At 41.1% G+C, this 19257-nt stretch overlaps 2 protein-coding genes across 2 annotated transcripts in view; one reads left to right on the plus strand and one right to left on the minus strand.

Moving 5' to 3' along the window:
- Positions 1-1117, plus strand: part of nfx1 (nuclear transcription factor, X-box binding 1) — an 84481-nt gene extending 83364 nt beyond the window's left edge. The window contains exon 24 of the mRNA XM_068004627.1: positions 609-1117. Coding sequence (XP_067860728.1) covers positions 609-687 — 79 coding nt within the window. The 3' untranslated portion in view covers positions 688-1117. The remainder of the gene's footprint in view (positions 1-608) is intronic.
- A 2556-nt stretch (positions 1118-3673) lies between these two features.
- LOC137341512 (uncharacterized) overlaps positions 3674-19257 on the minus strand; it is a 51298-nt gene continuing 35714 nt past the window's right edge. Inside the window, exons 11-16 of the mRNA XM_068004638.1 lie at positions 18105-18290; positions 9686-9835; positions 8508-8662; positions 7640-7766; positions 5491-5676; positions 3674-4861 (exon numbers count right to left, since the gene is read on the minus strand). Of these exons, the coding sequence (XP_067860739.1) occupies positions 4839-4861; positions 5491-5676; positions 7640-7766; positions 8508-8662; positions 9686-9835; positions 18105-18290 (827 nt within the window). The 3' untranslated portion in view covers positions 3674-4838. The remainder of the gene's footprint in view (positions 4862-5490; positions 5677-7639; positions 7767-8507; positions 8663-9685; positions 9836-18104; positions 18291-19257) is intronic.

Here is a 19257-nt window from a genome sequence, read left to right on the forward strand (position 1 = left end):
ACTGCAGACCTTTTTCTGGGCTGGGTTTGAAACCCTGGCTGTAGGATTGATAGGTAGTGACTGAAACCCGTCCTTGCTAAATGTGCCATTAGGCTTGTCCGTGCCCTTTACTGAACTGACTTGACAGCTACATATTTTCAGCTATTTAGAATTCTAGGCCAGTTGTAATTGTGAATTTTGTTGATGCAAAGCTCAATTTAGAAGTAACCTGGTTCATGAAAGACTAGCTGTATGGCATTCTCAATCTGTGTAGCATATCTCAATATAATTAAACTAAAGTGTATTTTTTAAATATGTCCCAGTTTTAAAAATGTATTCATGTGCATATTGAAATTACAACAAAAATATACTCATCAATGAGACCTGTCTTGATGTGTTTTCCCCCTTCATTTTCAGATTTTTAATCCCTCAATCAAATTCTAGCAACAAGAATGTTTTAGTAGTGTTCAGCTAAATGCTGTGTAATGGAAATATTGTTCAAGATTTCAACAGATATCACATAATAGGATGGAATTACATGATGTATAAGCAGATCAGTTACATGTTGTGATGTGTTCATTGCTGACTGAAAAATGCACAAATTAAAAGAATTTTCTGTAACCTTGCAGGATTGACAATGGAACAGTCGCCCTGCAAAAGCCATTCAAAGAAGAACCAATCATTGATTACTTTGATGTACAGGACTAGAAGAGCACTTGTTTCTGAACACATTTGAAGTTTGAATCTCACATCCTCTAGAAATAGAGAGGGCAAGAGGTAACCCGATCAGTAGTGAACAGTAAGGAGTCAGTGAAGATTTATAGGGAGATACAATTTTGTCAATCTATAAACTTCAAATCAATCTGCACAACAAAGTGAGAAGCTAGTCTCTGCTGTAGGCTATTACTGTTGCATGAGAGAAACACAAAAAAGAAATGAAACCAGAAAAATCTGTAGGATGAATTATGTATACCGTACATTTCTATCAGCTGTTGTTGTGCTGCTGTAGGCAGTGTTGAACAAAGGGTTAACATTGTTTTCCCCTTGGTTATGTTTTTGAAAGAAATCAGCTTCAGCATGATGATGTTAATGGTGGCTGTGTAATAATTGCACTCAATAAAGATGAAATATATCTCAACTATGATTTATGCTGTCTTTCAATGTTAGCTATGTGTGAATGAACCTTCTATAGCAGCACAGTAGTGAGAATGAGATTAGTTACAGGAAGTTAGAACTCAAGATTCACACTTTTTCTCTTTCTCTTTCCCCCCCCCCCCCCCCCCCAAACCTCATCTTTCTCCCCATCCCTTTTACTGATTTCATGAAATGCAGTCTTGGTGACTGATTCGAGGAAGAAGCCCAACTGAGAGCCTTTGCTGAGACATTAGATAATTGATTTTTTTTTTCCCCCTAACCCCAACCTCTCCCTTCCTGAAGCTCGTGATGTATACTCGAGTATATACAACTGCAGAATATGGCAGATCGCTAATATCTCCATGTGATCTTGGTGAATATCAGCAAGCTATTCAGCTGTGAGAATGTCATAGTGTCAGCCCTGGCTCGGTCGGTAGCACTCTCACCACCAAGTCAGAAGGTTATGGGTTCAACTCCCACTCCTGAGACTTGAGCACAAAATCTAGGCTGATGCTCCAGTGCAGTACCAAGACAGTGCTGCACTGTCTGTGCCGTCTTTTGGATGAGACGTTAAAGCGAGGCCCTGTCTGCCCTCAGGTGGGCAGAAAAGATCCCACGGCACTATTTTGAAGAAGAGCAGGGGAGTTCTTCCTGGTGTCCTGGCCAATATTTATCCTTCAACCAACATTTTTTTTAAAAAAGAGGTTATCTGGTCATTATCACATTGTTGTTTGTGGGATTTTGCTGTGTGCAAATTGGCTGCTGTGTTTCCTACATTATAACAGCACATACACTTCAAAAGTACTTCATTGGCTGTAAAGCGCTTTGGGACATCCTGAGGTTGTGAAAGTGCTATATAAATACAGGTCTTTCTTTAGTTGAGCCTCACCCGGTCGTCATCTGAGGTCCTGTGTGTGTCACTGCAGCTCATGTTTCTGAGTAGCAATTGGGGGCAGGCACAATTGATAGCTTTCCCCACAACCACCATTACTCAACATTCAGACCGATTGACAGATCTGCCCCTGCCTGTGCCCGAGGACTGGAGGATTACAAATGTTACACCCCTGTTGAAAAAAAGGGGACAGGGATAAACCGGGTAACTACAGGTGTGTCAGCCTAACATCAGTCGTGGGGAAAATTTTTGAGACCATAATCTGGGATAAAATTAATTGTCACTTCAAAAAAGTGGTTAATAAGTGATAGCCATCATAGATTTGTTAAAGGCAAATTGAGTTCTTTGAAGTAACGGAAAGGGTTGATGGATGAGGGTAGCGTGATTGATGTGTCTTAGGACTTTCAAAAGGCATTTGGTAAAGTGCCACATAATACTTAACAAAATTGAAGGCCATAGGATTAAAGGGGCAGTGGCAACGTGGATACGAAATTGGCTGAGACAGAAAGCAGACAGTAGTGGTGAACGATTGTTTATCAGACTGGAGGGAGGTATACGGTGGTATCCCGCAGGGGTCAGTATTAGGACTGCTACTCTTGATATATTAATGACCTGGATTTGAGTTGAGGGTAGAATTTCAAAGTTTGCAGGTGACACAAAACTTGGAAATGTAGTAAATAGTGAGAAGGATAGTAGCAGACTTCAGGAGGACATGGATTGGTGAAAAAGGAAGACACATGGCAAATTAAATTTAATGCAGAGAAGTGTGAATTGATGCATTTTGGTAGGAAGAATGAGGAGAGGCAATATAAACTAAATGGTACAATTTTAAAGGGGGTGCAGGAACAGAGACCTGGGGGTGTATGCACACGCATCTTTGAAGGTGGCAGGACAAGTTGAGATGGCTTTTTTAAAAAAGCATACTGGATCCTGGGCTTTATATATATTTGTTTTATTTATATATTACAAAAAGAAGGAAGTTATGCTAAACTTTTATAAATCAATGGTTGGGCTTCAGCTAGAATATTGTGTCCAATTCTGGGCACCACACTTTGGGAAGGATGTCAGGCCTTGGAGAGGATGCAGAAGAGATTCACTAGAATGATACTACGGATGAGGGACTTCAGTTATGTGGAGAGACTGGAGAAGCTGGAGTTGTTAGAGCAGAGAAAGTTAAGGGGAGATTTAATGGAGTTGTTTAAAATTATGAATGGTTTTGGTAGAATAACTGGAACAGTTTCTACCAGATTTGAAATAATTGGCAAAAGAACCAGAGGCAAGATGAGTAATAATTTTTTTACAGCGAGTGGTTATGATCTGGAATGCATTGTGTGAAAAGGTGGTCGAAGCAGATTCAATATTAATTTTCAAAAGGGAATTAGATAATACTTTAAAAGGAAAAATTTGTAGGGATGTGGAACTAATTGGATAGCTCTTTCATAGATCTGGCACAGGCACAATGGACTGAATGGCCTGTGTTGTATGATTCTATAATTAATTATTATTTATGGGAGGCAGAAAATCTTCAAATCTTGCTTCTACTAAGTTTGACATGATTCTGAAGACAGGATCTGGAGCTACCTGTGTATAATTTGATGGTACATCTCCACACACCTAGCTGAACAGCAAAACAACAATTAGTCTCTGCACTGATGAATCTAATTGGTACATCACATTTTTAATACTTTTGGGTGAAACTTGCAGTGTACTGATAGTCACAGCCAACACAAAAAACAGTCATAAACATGTATGCTGCACATAAGCTCTAAGAGAGTTGGAGTATTCAGGTACTTGGCAACTTTTAACATTTTGTCATCAAACCTGCTCATCTGCAACACAACCCCAGCATACATTTTCCACCACGGTCACTGTGCTGCTTCTCTCACTCTCTCTCTCTCTCTCTCTCTCTGATGGGCTGTGTTAAAAAGTCGAGGAACTCTAACATCCTCAGCACCAATGAAATAAATACATGACTTTCATTGAACTGCTTTGTCATCAATCCGAAGCAAAGAGAAATAATAGTGACTATGGAGGGACAAGTGGGATTGGGCAGGGGGATTTGAATTGGAAATGGGGACCTGAAGCTGGCAAAGAGGATCTTGGAGACTTGGTAATGGCAAAAAGATGTGGTAATTTAAAGAAAGCTGGAAATGGCCTGTAACACTCACCTGATGAAGGAGAAAGCCTCCGAAAGCTTGTGATTTTCAAATAAAACTGTTGGACTATAACCTGGTGTTGTAAGTTTCCTTACATTTGTCCACCCCAGTCCATCACCGGCATCTCCACACCATCTAGTAATGTAGCTTATAATTTACTAAAAATAGTCTTTCATGTGTTTATGTAGTTACTTCAGAAAAGTTAATATGCCATCTCAATGTTTATTTAGTGTTTTTTTCTGGACTGTGCATATTGCAAAAGCAAGAGACAAGAGGTGGAGATGTGAAGGAAAGCACTACATTTAAGGTCAGTTCTTTCTAGTCTGTTTTATATTTTTACACCAGTATTCCCAACACAAACTATTTGCATTGTTAGAAATCAGTAATTCATACTACAAACCAAATCCAAAAATACTTTTTGCAAGATAAACAAAAGTGTCTAAATGTAAAATCCAAATCCTAAACATTAAATTTCAGGAGAGAATTCACACATTCTAATCATGTTGGTTATGTAGTTTTTAATTTGGTTTGGATCATAGGGAGGAAATATTCAAATCTACATTTGTACTGTAGTGAAGTTCATTGTTCTGTTAACCTCTGAACTCAAGCGTTTGTTGGCGAATGTGAATAGGGCAGTCTTCACGGTCAGTATCTGAACACCATTCACGTTGAAGAGATTATTGATCCCTTCTCTGCAGAGCTGAAAAAGACAGAAGGTTGATTTAACTAACATTAACCCTAGTAACATTAAACATTCTTTGCTAATATATAATATAAAAAAGCTTTAGATTTACAAAATTTCAATACAGTAGCAGCTAAATTTCATGAAGTTGTATACATGGAATTTACAGCGCAGAAACAGGTGATTCAACTGGACCATTCTGATGTTTATGCTCCATACGAGCCTTCTCCCACCCCTCTTCATTTCGCCCCTATCAGTATAACCTTCCCGTCTTTCTCCCTCATATGTTTATCCAGCTTCCCCTTAAATACATCTATGCTATTCGCTTCATCTGCTTCGAGTCCTGGTTGAATCAATGGCTCCAGCTCACCAGTGCCTTGTGGTTTGCCTGTAGGTACAGTCAGCTCCCTGGACTGGGGTAAGTGGGGTGTGGCCCTCCATAACCAAGTAAACCGAAACTTGACCTAGGTGTTTACACAGACCTAATAATACTGAAGTCCACTCTGAGCTTTCCTTTATTTTTTAACTTTTATATAATTAAATTCCATTTCTTTCTTGGCCGGGAACAAGGGATATAAATGGTTAATAATCTTTGGTTGACCATTGCCAGTGCCTTCACATTGATAGGTAGATCTTCAGTGCCCCACCTTTTCCTTTGCACATGAGTTTTCCTATGGTATGAAAGGCCATCTCCAATGGTGCATCCTTGGTATCGCCGAAGTGTACGGCTTGGATGGGCAGTGATGATTTATCACGCAGGATCCCTTCATCTGTTCTCCAGATGTGGTCATTACTATCGCAATTGCAGAGCATTCCTGGGACAGAACAAGAGTCTAGAGCAGCAACAAAAAGGATTTGATAACCACCAATTCATACAATGATTCACATATTTTAATTGGGATATTCAATAACTGACTTATTTGTCCTTCTATCTCTCCAGCTAGAATAGGCAAGTGTATAAATATCTTATACATTTATGTTGCCATTTGGCTTTAAACAAAAAATGTCTCAGCATTCAGAAGCTGCTGTTTTATCACTGTCCTGTAGATGTTAATTGGATTTGGTTATACATCATGCAAAATAATTTCTATAACTCAGACGTCAGATCCTAATCTAACTTCCGAGTGACTGAAACTGGGATGCAAGACCAATTCTAGGAGATAGTATTACAATGCTAGAACTTCACATCAGGTATATCTTGACCCAGGTATGAACCTATGTTATAAAAATGCCCAGATGTTAACCAGATGAGAGCTCTTTTGTTGTTGAGTTCAATCCATAGCTTCATCATCCTCGCAGCATGATTTTTCAAAAGCTCTCCTCACCAATCTCCCAACCTCTGTCCTACACAAACTACATTTGCCCAGAACTTTATCCTACACTAAATTCCTCTATGACCTTGTTCCTCCCTATTGCTGCAATCCTTTCAGAGTCTCCATTCTATCAACCCAGGCCCACCGTGCATTCTTTCTGCTCCACTATTGATGACGCCAACATCCTGGAATTCTCTCAAACTCCTCTGCCTTGTGTTTCTCTCTGTCTCCCTTCAAAAGCTTCCTCAAAATTTACCTCTTTGACCATGCTTTCAGTCACCTCTCCTAGTTCCCTCCCACTCCCTGCTTAAGAAAACTTACAAAATAGATGTAAAATCATCATCTGTTTTCTTTTGGCAATAACTGATTTACGGTCAATTAATAAATTCCTTGTTTTGAGGAGGTTTGTGTTTCAAAGAAAGTTACCTTAACACTCAGTTCAACATCATTCTTTCTGCAGCACTTTTTTAACCATAGGAAGATTGCTAACTGCAACAACTTGTGTTACGCCTCCTTTCAAACTCGGGACGTTCATGTCATAGTTTTATATTTTTAATCCACGATTTCAAGCAGAATTTAATTTCTCAAAAATCCCATTGTAGCCATGTGTAAGCTTATAGATGTATAAGTTTATCTACTGCGGAATAATATATTTAATTGATAAAGGTGTTTACTATTTTGAGATCTTTAACCCAGATTAGAAATGATGTTCTTCAATAGATAACTGTGTTATTGCATAATTTTGGATTTAAGTTTACTATTGAACAATAGATCAACAAGCAAATAAATAACAGCAATATAATGCATACATATTTACAGTAGATTCATAATATTAACTCCTCAAAAGGAAAATAATGTTTGCACTCCTTTTGCTGAAGTGTTATTTTATGGCTAACCTCCATGCAGTTATTTTCTTACCTAATATCAGCAAATGCGGATGCTAATCAGCCTGACTTATCTCTCTTTTAATCGTTCCAAATCGACTCAATGATTTGAAAGTCCAGGCTCATAAATACTCCCCCAACAGTTATAGATTTCAATAACTGTCAGCTAAATTAAAAAGTAACTGCTAGACATTCAAGTAACTGATTAAATTGCAGCAGGTTTTTATTCAAATGTGGCTTGTTTCCTCTCCAACCTGTAGCTTCAGAGAACAAACCAACAAAGTCAACACAACATTTATATCAAGTTAGTCTGAGGACCTCAGTTTCAATGCAACTGTTTTAAAACCTCCATGTATTGTCAATGAATTGAAGGAACTGCTGTTAAGCTAAAACTAAACAAAAATATTTCTTTTGTGTCCCAGAGTGAACCAACAGAGATGGAAATTTTTTAACTCATCTTCACAAAGATGATACATACTTTTTTTTAAAATCACATTTAAATTGATCTTGTGTTTTTTTAAAATGATCCTTAAAACAGAGTACTCTACATTCCAGAATATACACAATCAAAAAGCTGATTGATTGAGTTTCTCGGGTACCTGTCATTCCACAAGCACAGCGACCACTATCTGGACTTGCACCTCCCCAGTAGAACATTCTCCTTCCATCCCAGGACATCCACCAGCCCCAGCCTGCTTGGATGAAGCGAATATGGCGACAGTCCAGCTATAGGCACAATAGGAAATGCTGAGATGGAGCAGCATAAAACATAAAGCAATTATCCCTGAAACCATGGTCAGTGTTGTTTCTTGGCTGCAATACATGTTCCATATTGGTGGTTTTTTTGGGTAGTTTTCGACTGATTTAGAACAGCTAAAAATGTCCCCTCTATAGTTTCTTGAAGACACTGTCCAGTAATGTCACAGGGGTGTTTTGCTTAATAATTTCTATTACTTAATAGTGAGTTCAGCTTTACATAATATCAAAGTACAACTCCACGCAGTGATTTGATGGGGGCAGGGGGAGGTAAATTTCCATCATGTTGATGGGCACATGCAGCTACATTCATCTCTATATTTATTCTGGGAATTAGAACAAGTGAAGCCATTTTTTCTCTTATTGACAAAACGAGGTGAGAGACTAAAGCCCATATTGTGAGACACCAGCAGGACTGGAGAGAGTAAAAGAGAAGATTAGAAAGCTGAATGAATGGAAAATGAGGCATTGTGGGCCCACAATTTCCCAGTCAGTGCTCCTGGAAAATGTCAGGAGAGCCTGACCGAGGAATCGGCCCTCAGGTAAACTTAGAAGTCGTAATTAAGTGACAGCAAACCTGGGTTGTAAAAGCTTGAAACAAGTAGGAGGATGGAAAGACTTATACGTTGTGAAAACTGCAGTTGAGAGAATTTTAAAACAAATGTATTGATTTCAAATGGTGGTTCTTTAAGACTTGAACAGCACTCTTACCTTGACGTGTTGTTCACAAGATTCAGAAATGCGTGTGAGGGCATTCAGCTGGAGCAATTCTGCTTCATATTTTATCTCTCTGCTGTAACAGCCGGGTTCCTCACAGGGAGCAACTCTTGTGCGTCTTTCACTGTCGTGGCTCACAACGGTTATAGCTGCAGTAGACACATGACAGTCATTGTTTCATTGAAAACTCTTAAGTAAAGCCTTCGTTATAATTTGTGGCCTAGATTTTCCTCCCATTTTAGGGGTCCAAGTACAGAAATTACTAAAAGCTAGTGGACAGGTACAAAAAATAATTTAAAAGGCTAATGGAATGTTGGCCTTTATTTCAAGAGGGCCGGAATACCAAGGGGTGGAAGTTATGTTACAGTTATATAAAGCTCTGGTTAGACCCTATTTGGAGTACTGTGTTTAGTTCTGAGCACCGCACCTCAAGAAGGATATAATGGCCTTGGAGGGGGTGCAGTGCAGATTCACCAGAATGATACTGGGGCTAAAAGGGTTAAATTATGAGGACAGGTTGCATAGACTAGGCTTGTAATCCTTTGAATATAGAAGATTAAGGGGTGATCTAATTTAAATTCAGAAATGCGTGTGAGGGCATTCAGCTGGAGCAATTCTGCTTCATATTTTATCTCTCTGCTGTAACAGCCGGGTTCCTCACAGGGAGCAACTCTTTTAAATTTAAAAACTGAAAGATTTTTGTTAGTCAGGAGTATTAGGGGTTACAGAACCAAGATGGGTAGATGGAGTTAAGATACAGATCAGCCATGAACAGGCTTGAGGGGCTGAATGGCCTACTCCTGTTCCCAATGTTTCTATGTTAACTGCACTTCTAGAAACCCCTATGCTATTATCTGAACTAAAATGTATCAAAGTGGTTTGGTGCGATAAAATCAGATTACCTCTCAGATTCTTTCAGTTTAGCAAGATTATAATGCTTTGTAAATGTGATTAGGCCTATTTGCTTATGTGGAGTGTTAACGCTGGTATGGACTGGTTGGCCCGAATGGCCTGTTTCTGTACTGTGACTTCTATGTATTTCTGTGTTTTTGAAAGGCAGTGTGGTTTGAAATTATTTTGATATCAGCTCAGTTGAAAATTGTGTGCTTTAGTTCAAATAAAGCAGAATTTACTAGCTAACTTCCCTTGTCATTTTGATTGAATCTAATTACCAGTTGATGGGTCAGAGGTCATATCACAAAAAACCTCAAACTGTAGAACTCCTGTTCCAACTCCGTCTGGGTCAATGCTGTAACGATGTGATTCCTGGAACCCTTCCTCCTTCAGTGCAGCACATGACTCCAGCACTGGGACTTTTGAACCTATAAACCACAGGCCAGCATACACAAAGTTACTTAACGCCTATAGGCCAGATGTCAAATTTGCTGGATAAAGAAGCTTTATAATTTTATCTCAACAGAAAAGAATTGTCAGCTATTGCTTCTACCTTTAGTCTGGTTTATATACTTTTAGCGATAATAATGCAACAACAATTTGCATTTATACATAAATTAATTTTACATAAAAAATCATCCCAAGGTGTTTCACAGATAGGTGTAAAGAAAACAGATACCAAGCCCGGAAGGGGAAGTTAGGAAAGGTGACTGAGTGCTTGGTTGAAGAGATTGGTTTTGAGAAGGTTTTCTGTTAGTGAGGAAATTCCAGTGAGTAGGATCCCAACAGCTGAAGGGTCTGCCAACAATGGTATGGTGAAGGGGAGAAGGAACATACAAAAGGTCAGAGTCAAAGGAACAAGAGGAGGATACAAAGGAGATTGCAGCGATAGGATTGGGCAAAGCAATGGAGAGAGTTTTAGACATGGACAAGGATTTTAAATTTAAGGTGTTGGATGGGGAGCTGATGTATGGCAGGCTGATGAAATAAAGCCTGAAGTAAAAACAGAAAATTCCGGAAGGACATAGAATGTGTAGGAACAGGATAAGGGGTCGGCCATCTAAGACTGAGATGAGGAGGAATTTCTTCACTCAGAGGGTTGTGAATCTTTGGAATTCTCTGCCCCAGAGGGCTGTGGATGCTGAGTATGAATATGTTCAAGACTGAGATTGATAGATTTTTGGACTCTAGGGGAATCAAGGGATATGGGGATCGGGCAGGAAAATGGAGTTAAGGTTGAAGATCAGCCATGATCTGATTGAATGGCGGAGCAGGCTCGAGGGGCCGTATGGCCTACTCCTGCTCCTATTTCTTATGTTCTTAAGAGACTATTTCAATCCATCTGGCTGATCAGTGTCTAGGAAATACCACATCCCATAATACCTGACCTACCCTCTATCAATTTTTTTGCCAGGTATTTTTCCAAATGTCTCTTTTATTTGCTGCCTCCCTGGAAATCGATTCTATACATTCATCATCTTTAGTCTGGTTGTTATAAGACTAGCTGTACTTAAAGTAGATAAGTCACCTGGTCCAGATGGGATGCATCCTAGGTTGCTGAGGGAAATAAGGGTGGAAATTGCAGAGGTGCTGGCCATAATCTGCCAAACATCCATAGATACGGGGGTGGTGCCAGAGGACTGGAGAATTGCAAATGTTACATCCTTGTTCAAAAAAGGGTGTAAGGATAAACCCAGCAACTACAGGCCAGTCAGTTTAACCTCGGTGGGGAAACTTTTAGAAACGATAATCCGAGACAGAATTAACAGTCACTTGGACAAGTGTGGATTGATTAGGGAAAGCCAGCTCAGATTTGTTAAAGGCAAATCGTGTTTAACTAACTTGATAGAGTTTTTTCATGAGGTAACAGAAAGGGTAGATGAGGGCAATGCGGTTGATGTGGTGTATGTGGACTTTCAAAAGGCGTTTGATAAAGTGCTGCATAATAGGCTTGTCATCAAGATTGAAGCCCATGAAATAAAAAGGGCAGTAGTAACATGGATACAGAACTGGCTAAGTAACAGGAAGCAGAGAGTAGTGGTGAACGGTTGTTTTTCAGACTGGAGGGAGGTGTACAGCAGAGTTCCCCAGGGGTCAGTACTAGGACCACTGCTTTTCTTGATATATATTGATGACTTGGACTTGGGTGTACAGGGCACAATTTCAAAATCTGCAGATGACACAAAACTTGGAAGTGTAGTAAACAGAGAGGAGGATAGTGATAGACTTCAAGAGGATATAGACAGGCTGGTGGCATGGGCGGACACGTGGCAGATGAAATTTAACTCAGAAAAATGCAAGGTGATACATTTCGGTAGGAAGAATGAGGAGAGGCAATTTAAACTAAAGGGCACAACTCTAAAAGGGGTACAGGAACAGAGGGATCTGGGGGTATATGTGCACAAATCGTTGAAGGTGGCAGGACAGGTTGAGAAAGCAGTTAAAAAAGCACACGGGATCCTGGGCTTTATAAATGGAGGCATAGAGTACAAAAGCAAGGAAGTCATGATGCACCTTTATAAAACACTGGTTCGGCCACAACTGGAGTACTGTGTCCAGTTCTAGGCACCGCACTTTAGGAAAGATGAGAAGGCCTTAGAGAGGGTGCAGAAAAGATTTACTAGAATGATTCCAGGGATGAGGGACTTTAGTTACATGGATAGACTGGAGAAGCTGGGGTTGTTCTCCTTGGAACAGAGAAGGTTGAGAGGAGATTTGATAGAGGCATTCAACATCGTGAAGGATCTAGATACAGTAGATAGAGAGAAACTGTTCCCATTAGTGGAAGGGTCAAGAACCAGAGGACAGAGATTTAAGATGATTGGCAAAAGAACCAAAGGTGACATGAGGAAAAACTTTTTTGCATAGCAAGTGGTTAGGATCTAGAATGCACTGCCAGGTGGGGTGGTGGAGGCAGATTCAATCATGGCCTTCAAAAGGGAACTGGATAAGTACTTGAAAGGAAACAATTTACGGGGCTACAGGGATAGGGCGGAAGAGTGGGACTAGCCGGATTGCTCTTGCATAGAGACGGCATAGACTCAATGGGCCGAATGGCCTCCTTCTGTGCTGTAACCTTTCTATGATTCTATGTAAAGTAGTTAAATCTAAATTGTCTATGTTTGAGGCTATGTCCTCTTGTAGCTGTGAGTGTTATACATATGGGCATTAATTTTGTCTATGCCTTTTAGGATCTTGAATACCTATGAGGTCACCCCTGAGCCTTCTCTTCACCACTGTAAACTTTCACAACTTCCGCAGCCTCTCCCCATAACTCGTGCTTAATCTCAGCTATCAATTTAGTGCCCTTCACTGCACCCTCTCCAATGCTTGGATGTCTTTCTTATAATTGATTGTACGCGGTATTCCACTTGGGAATGGACCAGTGCTCTGTGCAAACTCAATCACTGAGATGTTTGCTCTATTCCTCTGGCTATACAAAACCGAGATCCAGTTTACTCTCTTTACTGCTGCCGCACAATGTGCTGATAACTTCATCAATTTATCCACCAGTACCTCCAACTCACTCTCGTGTATTGTGTACTGTAAAATAAGACCACTTATCTTATGTTGCCACTGTTTATTACCTTCTTAGTAAGGAGATTGGTATCTTTCCGGAGAAACTAGTCCCTACTGAACAGCTTCTTCCTTCCCCTTCCCATCTAAACCATCCCTTAAGCCACACAACCATTTTAGTCTCTTCCCTATCTGGTGCAGAGTGTGGCACTGGTACTAATCCTGAGATTACTACCCTGGAGGTCTTGCACTTTAGTCTATTCTCTAGCTCTTGAAACTAACTTTACAACGGCACGAATCTGCTCTTTCATACGGACTTGGTTCCTATGTGAACCAAAACCTCTGGCTGTTCACCCTCTTTTTCGAAGAGTTTCTTTACCTCCTCCATTATGTCCTGGAACCTTGCACCTGAGAGGGAACATACCATATGGAACTCCTGGTCATGATTGAAAAAAATCTACCTATCATAGTAGGTACAGCACTGGAGGAGGCCATTCGGCCCATCGTGCCTGTGCCGGCTCTTTGAAAGAGCTATCCAAATAGTCCCATTCCCCTGCTCTTTCCTCATAGCCCCGTAAATTTTTTCCCTTCAAATATTTATCGAATTCCCTTTCAAAAGTTACTCTTGAATCTACTTCCACCACCCTTTCAGGCAGTGCATTCCAGATCATTACAACTCACTGCATAAAAAAATGTTTCCTCATGTCGCCTCTGGCTCTTTTCCTGATCACCTTAAATCTGTGTCCTCTGGTTACCAACCCTTCTGCTACTGGAAAGTTTCTCCTTATTTACTCTATCAAAACCGTTCATGATTTTGAACACCTCTATCAAATCTCCCCTTAACCTTCTCTGTTCTAAGAGCAACCCCAGCTTCTCCAATCTCTCCACATAACTGAAGTCCCTCATCCCTGGCACCTTTCTAGTAAATCTCTTCTGCACCCTCTCTAAGGCCTTGACATCCTTCCTAAAGTGTGGTGTCCAGAATTGAACACAATCACCCTAATTATAGAGTCCTTACGACTATGACCTTCCTGTTCAGTGTCCTTCTCTTTCCTTCAGATAGTCCTTCACTTCATGATACTACGGTATTGCTCCTGACTACCCTCCCTGAGTCACCAGCATTGTCTGCTTCATCGCTAAGAAGAACCATGTTCCTATCAGACAACACTAGAAGTTTGGGATTCCCCTTAATTTTCAACTGTGAGCAGTCACCTACTTACTCCATCTCACTTCACTATCCAACTCTTGACTGTCTGTCAATCTGTGGGATGACGACCATCTGGAGTGTGTGTTCTCCATCCCATATGTTGTGTATTGTAGACAATCGTTCCTCAAGCTCAGCAATGTTCTGCTCATGAGTCACAGTCCTCTGACAATTCATGCAAGTGTAATTCCCCCTGTATAACGCATGGATTCAGATTGCCCACATCTTATATATTGCGTATGTCATGAGCTATCCCTGAGACCCAGTCACCTCCCTTTGCTGGTCCCTTCTAAATGTGATCAAACCATCTTTTATATGCCTAAGGTTACCTCAGCATGAGTTACCAATCTCAGCCAAACTTTCCAAGGGAGATAAGGCTAAAGAAAGAAATGGAAAGAATTTGAATTGAGATAATGCCATTCACGACCTCAGGACGTCCCGACAAAGTACTTTTGAAGTGTAGCCACTGATGTAATGTAGGAAACGCAGCAGCCAATTTGCGTGCAGCAAGGTTCCATAAACAGCAATGAGATAATGACCAGATACCTGTTTTTAGTGATGTTGGCTGAGGGATAAATATTGGCCAGGACACCAGTAAGAGCTCCCCTGCTCTTCTCCAAATAGTGTGTGGGATCTTTTGCACTCACCTGAGAGAGCAGACGGGGCCTCAGTTTAACCTTTTATCTGGTTTTATGAAAGACAGCACCTTCGATAATGCAGTGCATCCTCAGTACTGCAGTGAAGTGTCAACCTAGATTATGTGCTCAAGTCTCTGGAGTGAGACGTGAAGCCACAACCTTCTGACTCAGAGGCAAGAGTGTTATCACTGAGCCAAGGCTGACACCAAGGCACTAACCAACCAGAGAGGAAGTAAAGACCACAAGGCAATTAAACCCTAGTCTAGCTTTCAATAGATGGTTTAAAAGCAATGTAAGAGGCCTGGGAATAGATAGCCTGCCTGAAATTTTGGTTGGGGAATTTTGCTTAAAAAGAAGTTAACTTACAGTAATGTGGGTTGAGAGTGAAACGGGCAATGCATAATTAATAATTTCTTCAAGTAAAATATCCTCATTTAAAATCTGGTATTAATAAGCTCATTGTAATATCATGAATTATTAGAAAAAGAAAAAAATGTTACAAAGCCATGGTTTTTGTGCTTTCTGCAGCTAATCACCTTTCCAGCTTGCTATTAATCAGTCAACTTACAAGAACATCTGCAGTTCATAAAGGTCTGTCGGCAAAACTACAAAAAGCACCGCACAAGTATTCCACACAGGAGTAATAAAACATTAGTTTCAATTGCCCCCAAGGTGTTTTTTGACTGTGGAAAGGTTAACTACAGCTGGATTTCTCATACTGCAATAAACCTAACCTCAGTCAGGAAAACTAGTCGCAGTGAATCAGGCTGTAACCAAGTCAGAGGCACAAACATCAACAAGATATATACAGTATTAAAACCAGCTTAAAATCTGAACAATGTGTGTATAAATCCTTTAAATTGTGTTATTTCTTGAGCATTTCAAAACATTTAAACATCACAACTTGTTTTCTCATTCTGTACTTTTACTACTGAGATGTAAATGTTGCTCTGCTGGTAATGAAACTGGCCACACATTTCCTCAGGGCCTGGGCCACACTCCCACTTAAAGTGTCCAGGAGTGCAGCGGAAGCAGGGGGAAAGGCAGGCAGGACCCAGACACATAGGATCTCTGACCAGAAAAACATCAGAGACCTGCTACTGAGAGGGTCCAAGGTGGGCAGGAGATACAACCACCCCATACAAGGCCGCTGATGGAATAAAGAGGCCAGGCCAGCAGGATGGCTCCCCCATTGGATTTCCCCTAGGTACCACCTACTTTCCGCCAGCAATGTGGGCGCTGGGAAGAAACCAGCATCTAGGTCATTGTGCGTGTGGGAGTGGGAATGAGACCACTGGAACGTCCAGACTGAGGTCATTGCCTGGAAGTCCCCGGAATTAGCGCTCTGCCCCATCCTTATGGTCACATGCAGAGCCACACCAATTAGAGGGGACCAACCAGCGGTACCCCCATGTGGCCATCTAGCGCTGCATCATCCAACTCCCCCACCCTGTCCCACCCCATGGGGATCTTGGCCACCAACCCTTGATCGCCCCATTGTGTTCAAATGACGGGGGGTGTGGGGCTCGGGAAACCGGCACATTTCCCTGTCTCCAGTGGAGTGGATACACATACTGCGGCAGCAGCGGTTAGCCCGCTGATGGTTCTGTTGGAGGGAGGGGGCTATCTCTCCCTCTCTTGTGTCCCCATAACTTTATCAAACTAGGCCTTGGTTCATCCAGAAGCCTTCATACCAATTGTACCAATCTGCAGCCTTTAACAATTGCACCTCCTTTTTCGAGTGCTGCAACACTGCTGATCGCTGCCTGGCAGTAGCAGGCTCATTGTGGATGCCAGAGATACTGCCGGAAAGCACCCAGCATTTTTAGTAAGCCCTGACCAAGGTAAAACGGGTCAGGTTTATGGCGATATCAGGCAGAAGTCCCGTTCCCGACCCACCTCTAGCGGCAAATCTGCCCTGGAGCAAAATCCAGCCGTAAGAATACAGAAATACAGCGACTTTCAGAAGGTATATTGTGCACTGAAATAGCATAATTATCACACCGTTCACTTCACACTGTTATAACGGTGTCAGTTTGACTCAGTTGTGTGTTCGAGGACTTAAGCACATAAGGATAATTTTCCGAGTTTGTGCTGTTGGTGGGGAGCCTCACCCATCAGCAGCACAAACTGTAGGTTTGGACATGCACTGCCCATCATTCTCCGGTAATTATGGTCGCTAGATTGTGGGCGGTATGAACCAGAACTTCTGGTTTGCATTGCCAGAGGTTGGGGCACCCGCCATCAGCAGGCACTCTGAAAATTACTTTCATAATCTAGGCTAATTATTTTATGCAACGAGTTGTTATGGTCTGGAAGGCACTGCCTGAAAGGGTGGTGGAAGCAGATTCAATAATAACTTTCAAAAGGGAATTAGATAAATACTTGAAAAGGAGAAATGTGCTAATTGGATAACTCTTTCAAAGAGCCGGCACAGGCACGATGGGCTGAACGGCTTCCTTCTGTGTTGTAAGATTCTATAATTCTATCTCACCCAAGTGGCCATTATTCATGCGTCTAGCACAGAGGTGTCACCTGAGCCCAATTCTTTTCTCACACATGAACTTCCAGCAATGGTCACTGAATAGTGTTCAGAAACAAGAATCCTGACTGATTTTCTTACTCCCTCGGCCAGGCGTACTGTAGCCAATTGTAGCAGCCTGGCTGAGACCCTGGCTGAGATCACTAATACTGGGATGTAGCAGCCTGGCTGAGACCCTGGCTGAGATCACTAATACAACACAGACTGGAGATTGCACCATCCCAGCTTATATAGTTCAGCTACTCACTGGATAACCATGCAGAGTTCTTAGAGGAGCATTCGGCAGGTTTGTTTTATGATCAATATTTAGCTTGTTAAATGACTCAAGCACAGAATTGTTAGTGACATAACACAATAGAGACCAGCTCATTTTTAGATCAAGTTTTTTTAGTCACAACTCTGAAATTGCAGTTCCTGAACCTTCCACAATGTGTCATCTAAAGTCAAAATTGATTCCAACCGGGCAACTGGATCAATTGTTTGAAACAACTTTGGAGGTTCATCCTTGGTGTGCACTTATATTTTTAGCTATTTCAATAAGGCTTGACCTGACCACTTGCATCCAGACATGACATAACAGTAATCTTAACAGGACTTCAGCCACAGAAATCCTGGACTGTTTGGTTATCAATGTCTGTGCTTTTCTCTGTTACCTCCAGTTCCTTTACTAATCAGATATTTATATATTTATCCAGTTATATTGTTTGTTATTTCATGATGAATTTCAAACTGCTTTAGCAACCTTCAAGCATTTCTTTTGAAGTGAGTTCCCTGTTTGTTTTCTAGGGTGGCCTTACCCTGTCCATAACAACGAAATTTGCCAATCCTGTGAAATGCCATCTCCACAGGTACATCTCTTGTGTCTCCAAACCTCACTTCCTGTACAGGAAGAATGGTTTTGTCTGTCAAATATCCTTTGTCTTCTCTCCAAACACCGTCATTTGCATCACAGTTGCATGTGGATAGACCCAGGGCACAATTGCCTGTGTAAAAAATAAGTTGGATTTTTTTAATGGCTCAATATATTGAAACAATTTTTCTACTAGTAACCTTCAGCATTTTTAAATATATAATCTGCATCATAAACATAAAGTCCATGTATTCACAATAGACTACCAGCATACTCACACAAAAAAAACTTCTTTAAATAACCCGGTTCCCAGTCTCATGTAGCTTTCACAGGAGACCCAGAGCGGCAGATTTAAACAGAGCCCGAGAGCAGCAGCAGAGCCTATCGGGAGGCCCAGACCCCAACCCAGAGGGGAAACAACAGAGGGGAAAACTCAAAAAGTGCGTCATAGTGAGCACAGAGTGAGGAGCAGCGGAGCCAAGGAATTAGAGCTGATTGTTTAATTCATCATTTATCTTAAGAATTAAGAGCATAATATCATTTAGCGCTGAGGGTAAGTCAGAGTAAGTGTTTTTAGTGGATATTGTGTTTAGTGGTTAGTGTCTTTAGTGGTTGGTAGTGTTTTCAGTGGTTAGCATGTTAGTGATTGTTTAAAAAGAGCGGAAAACCAGAGCAGTTAATCAAACTGAGGGAAAAAAATCTCAAAAGGTGACGAGATAGCACAGAGGGGCGAGCGGCAGAACCTGAGGAAATTAAACTAAATTTGAGCTCAGAGGTTGAGAGTGAACTTCTAATGAAGTGAAGCGCTAACAGAGTGAGGACAATCAACTGGGAATTAGGTGAGTGTGGGAATTAGGTGCAGAGAGGGAAGGAGGTGCTAAGTGATTTAAACCACAGACTGAGCGGAGCATAAAAGGGAGCAGCACGAGGAATCAAAAATCAAGAAAAAGTCAAAAAGTGACGTCACAAGACAAGGAGGAGTGCCGAGGGTAAGTCAGTAAGTATTTAGTTCATTGGTTAGTGTTCTTTAGTGGTTAGTTAGTGTTTTAGTGTCAGATAAACAGTAAAGTGCCTTAAAGCTAAACAAACAGTTTAAATAA

The sequence above is a fragment of the Heptranchias perlo genome, chromosome 2, assembly GCF_035084215.1.
Source record: "Heptranchias perlo isolate sHepPer1 chromosome 2, sHepPer1.hap1, whole genome shotgun sequence".
NCBI classification, from domain to species: domain Eukaryota; kingdom Metazoa; phylum Chordata; class Chondrichthyes; order Hexanchiformes; family Hexanchidae; genus Heptranchias; species Heptranchias perlo.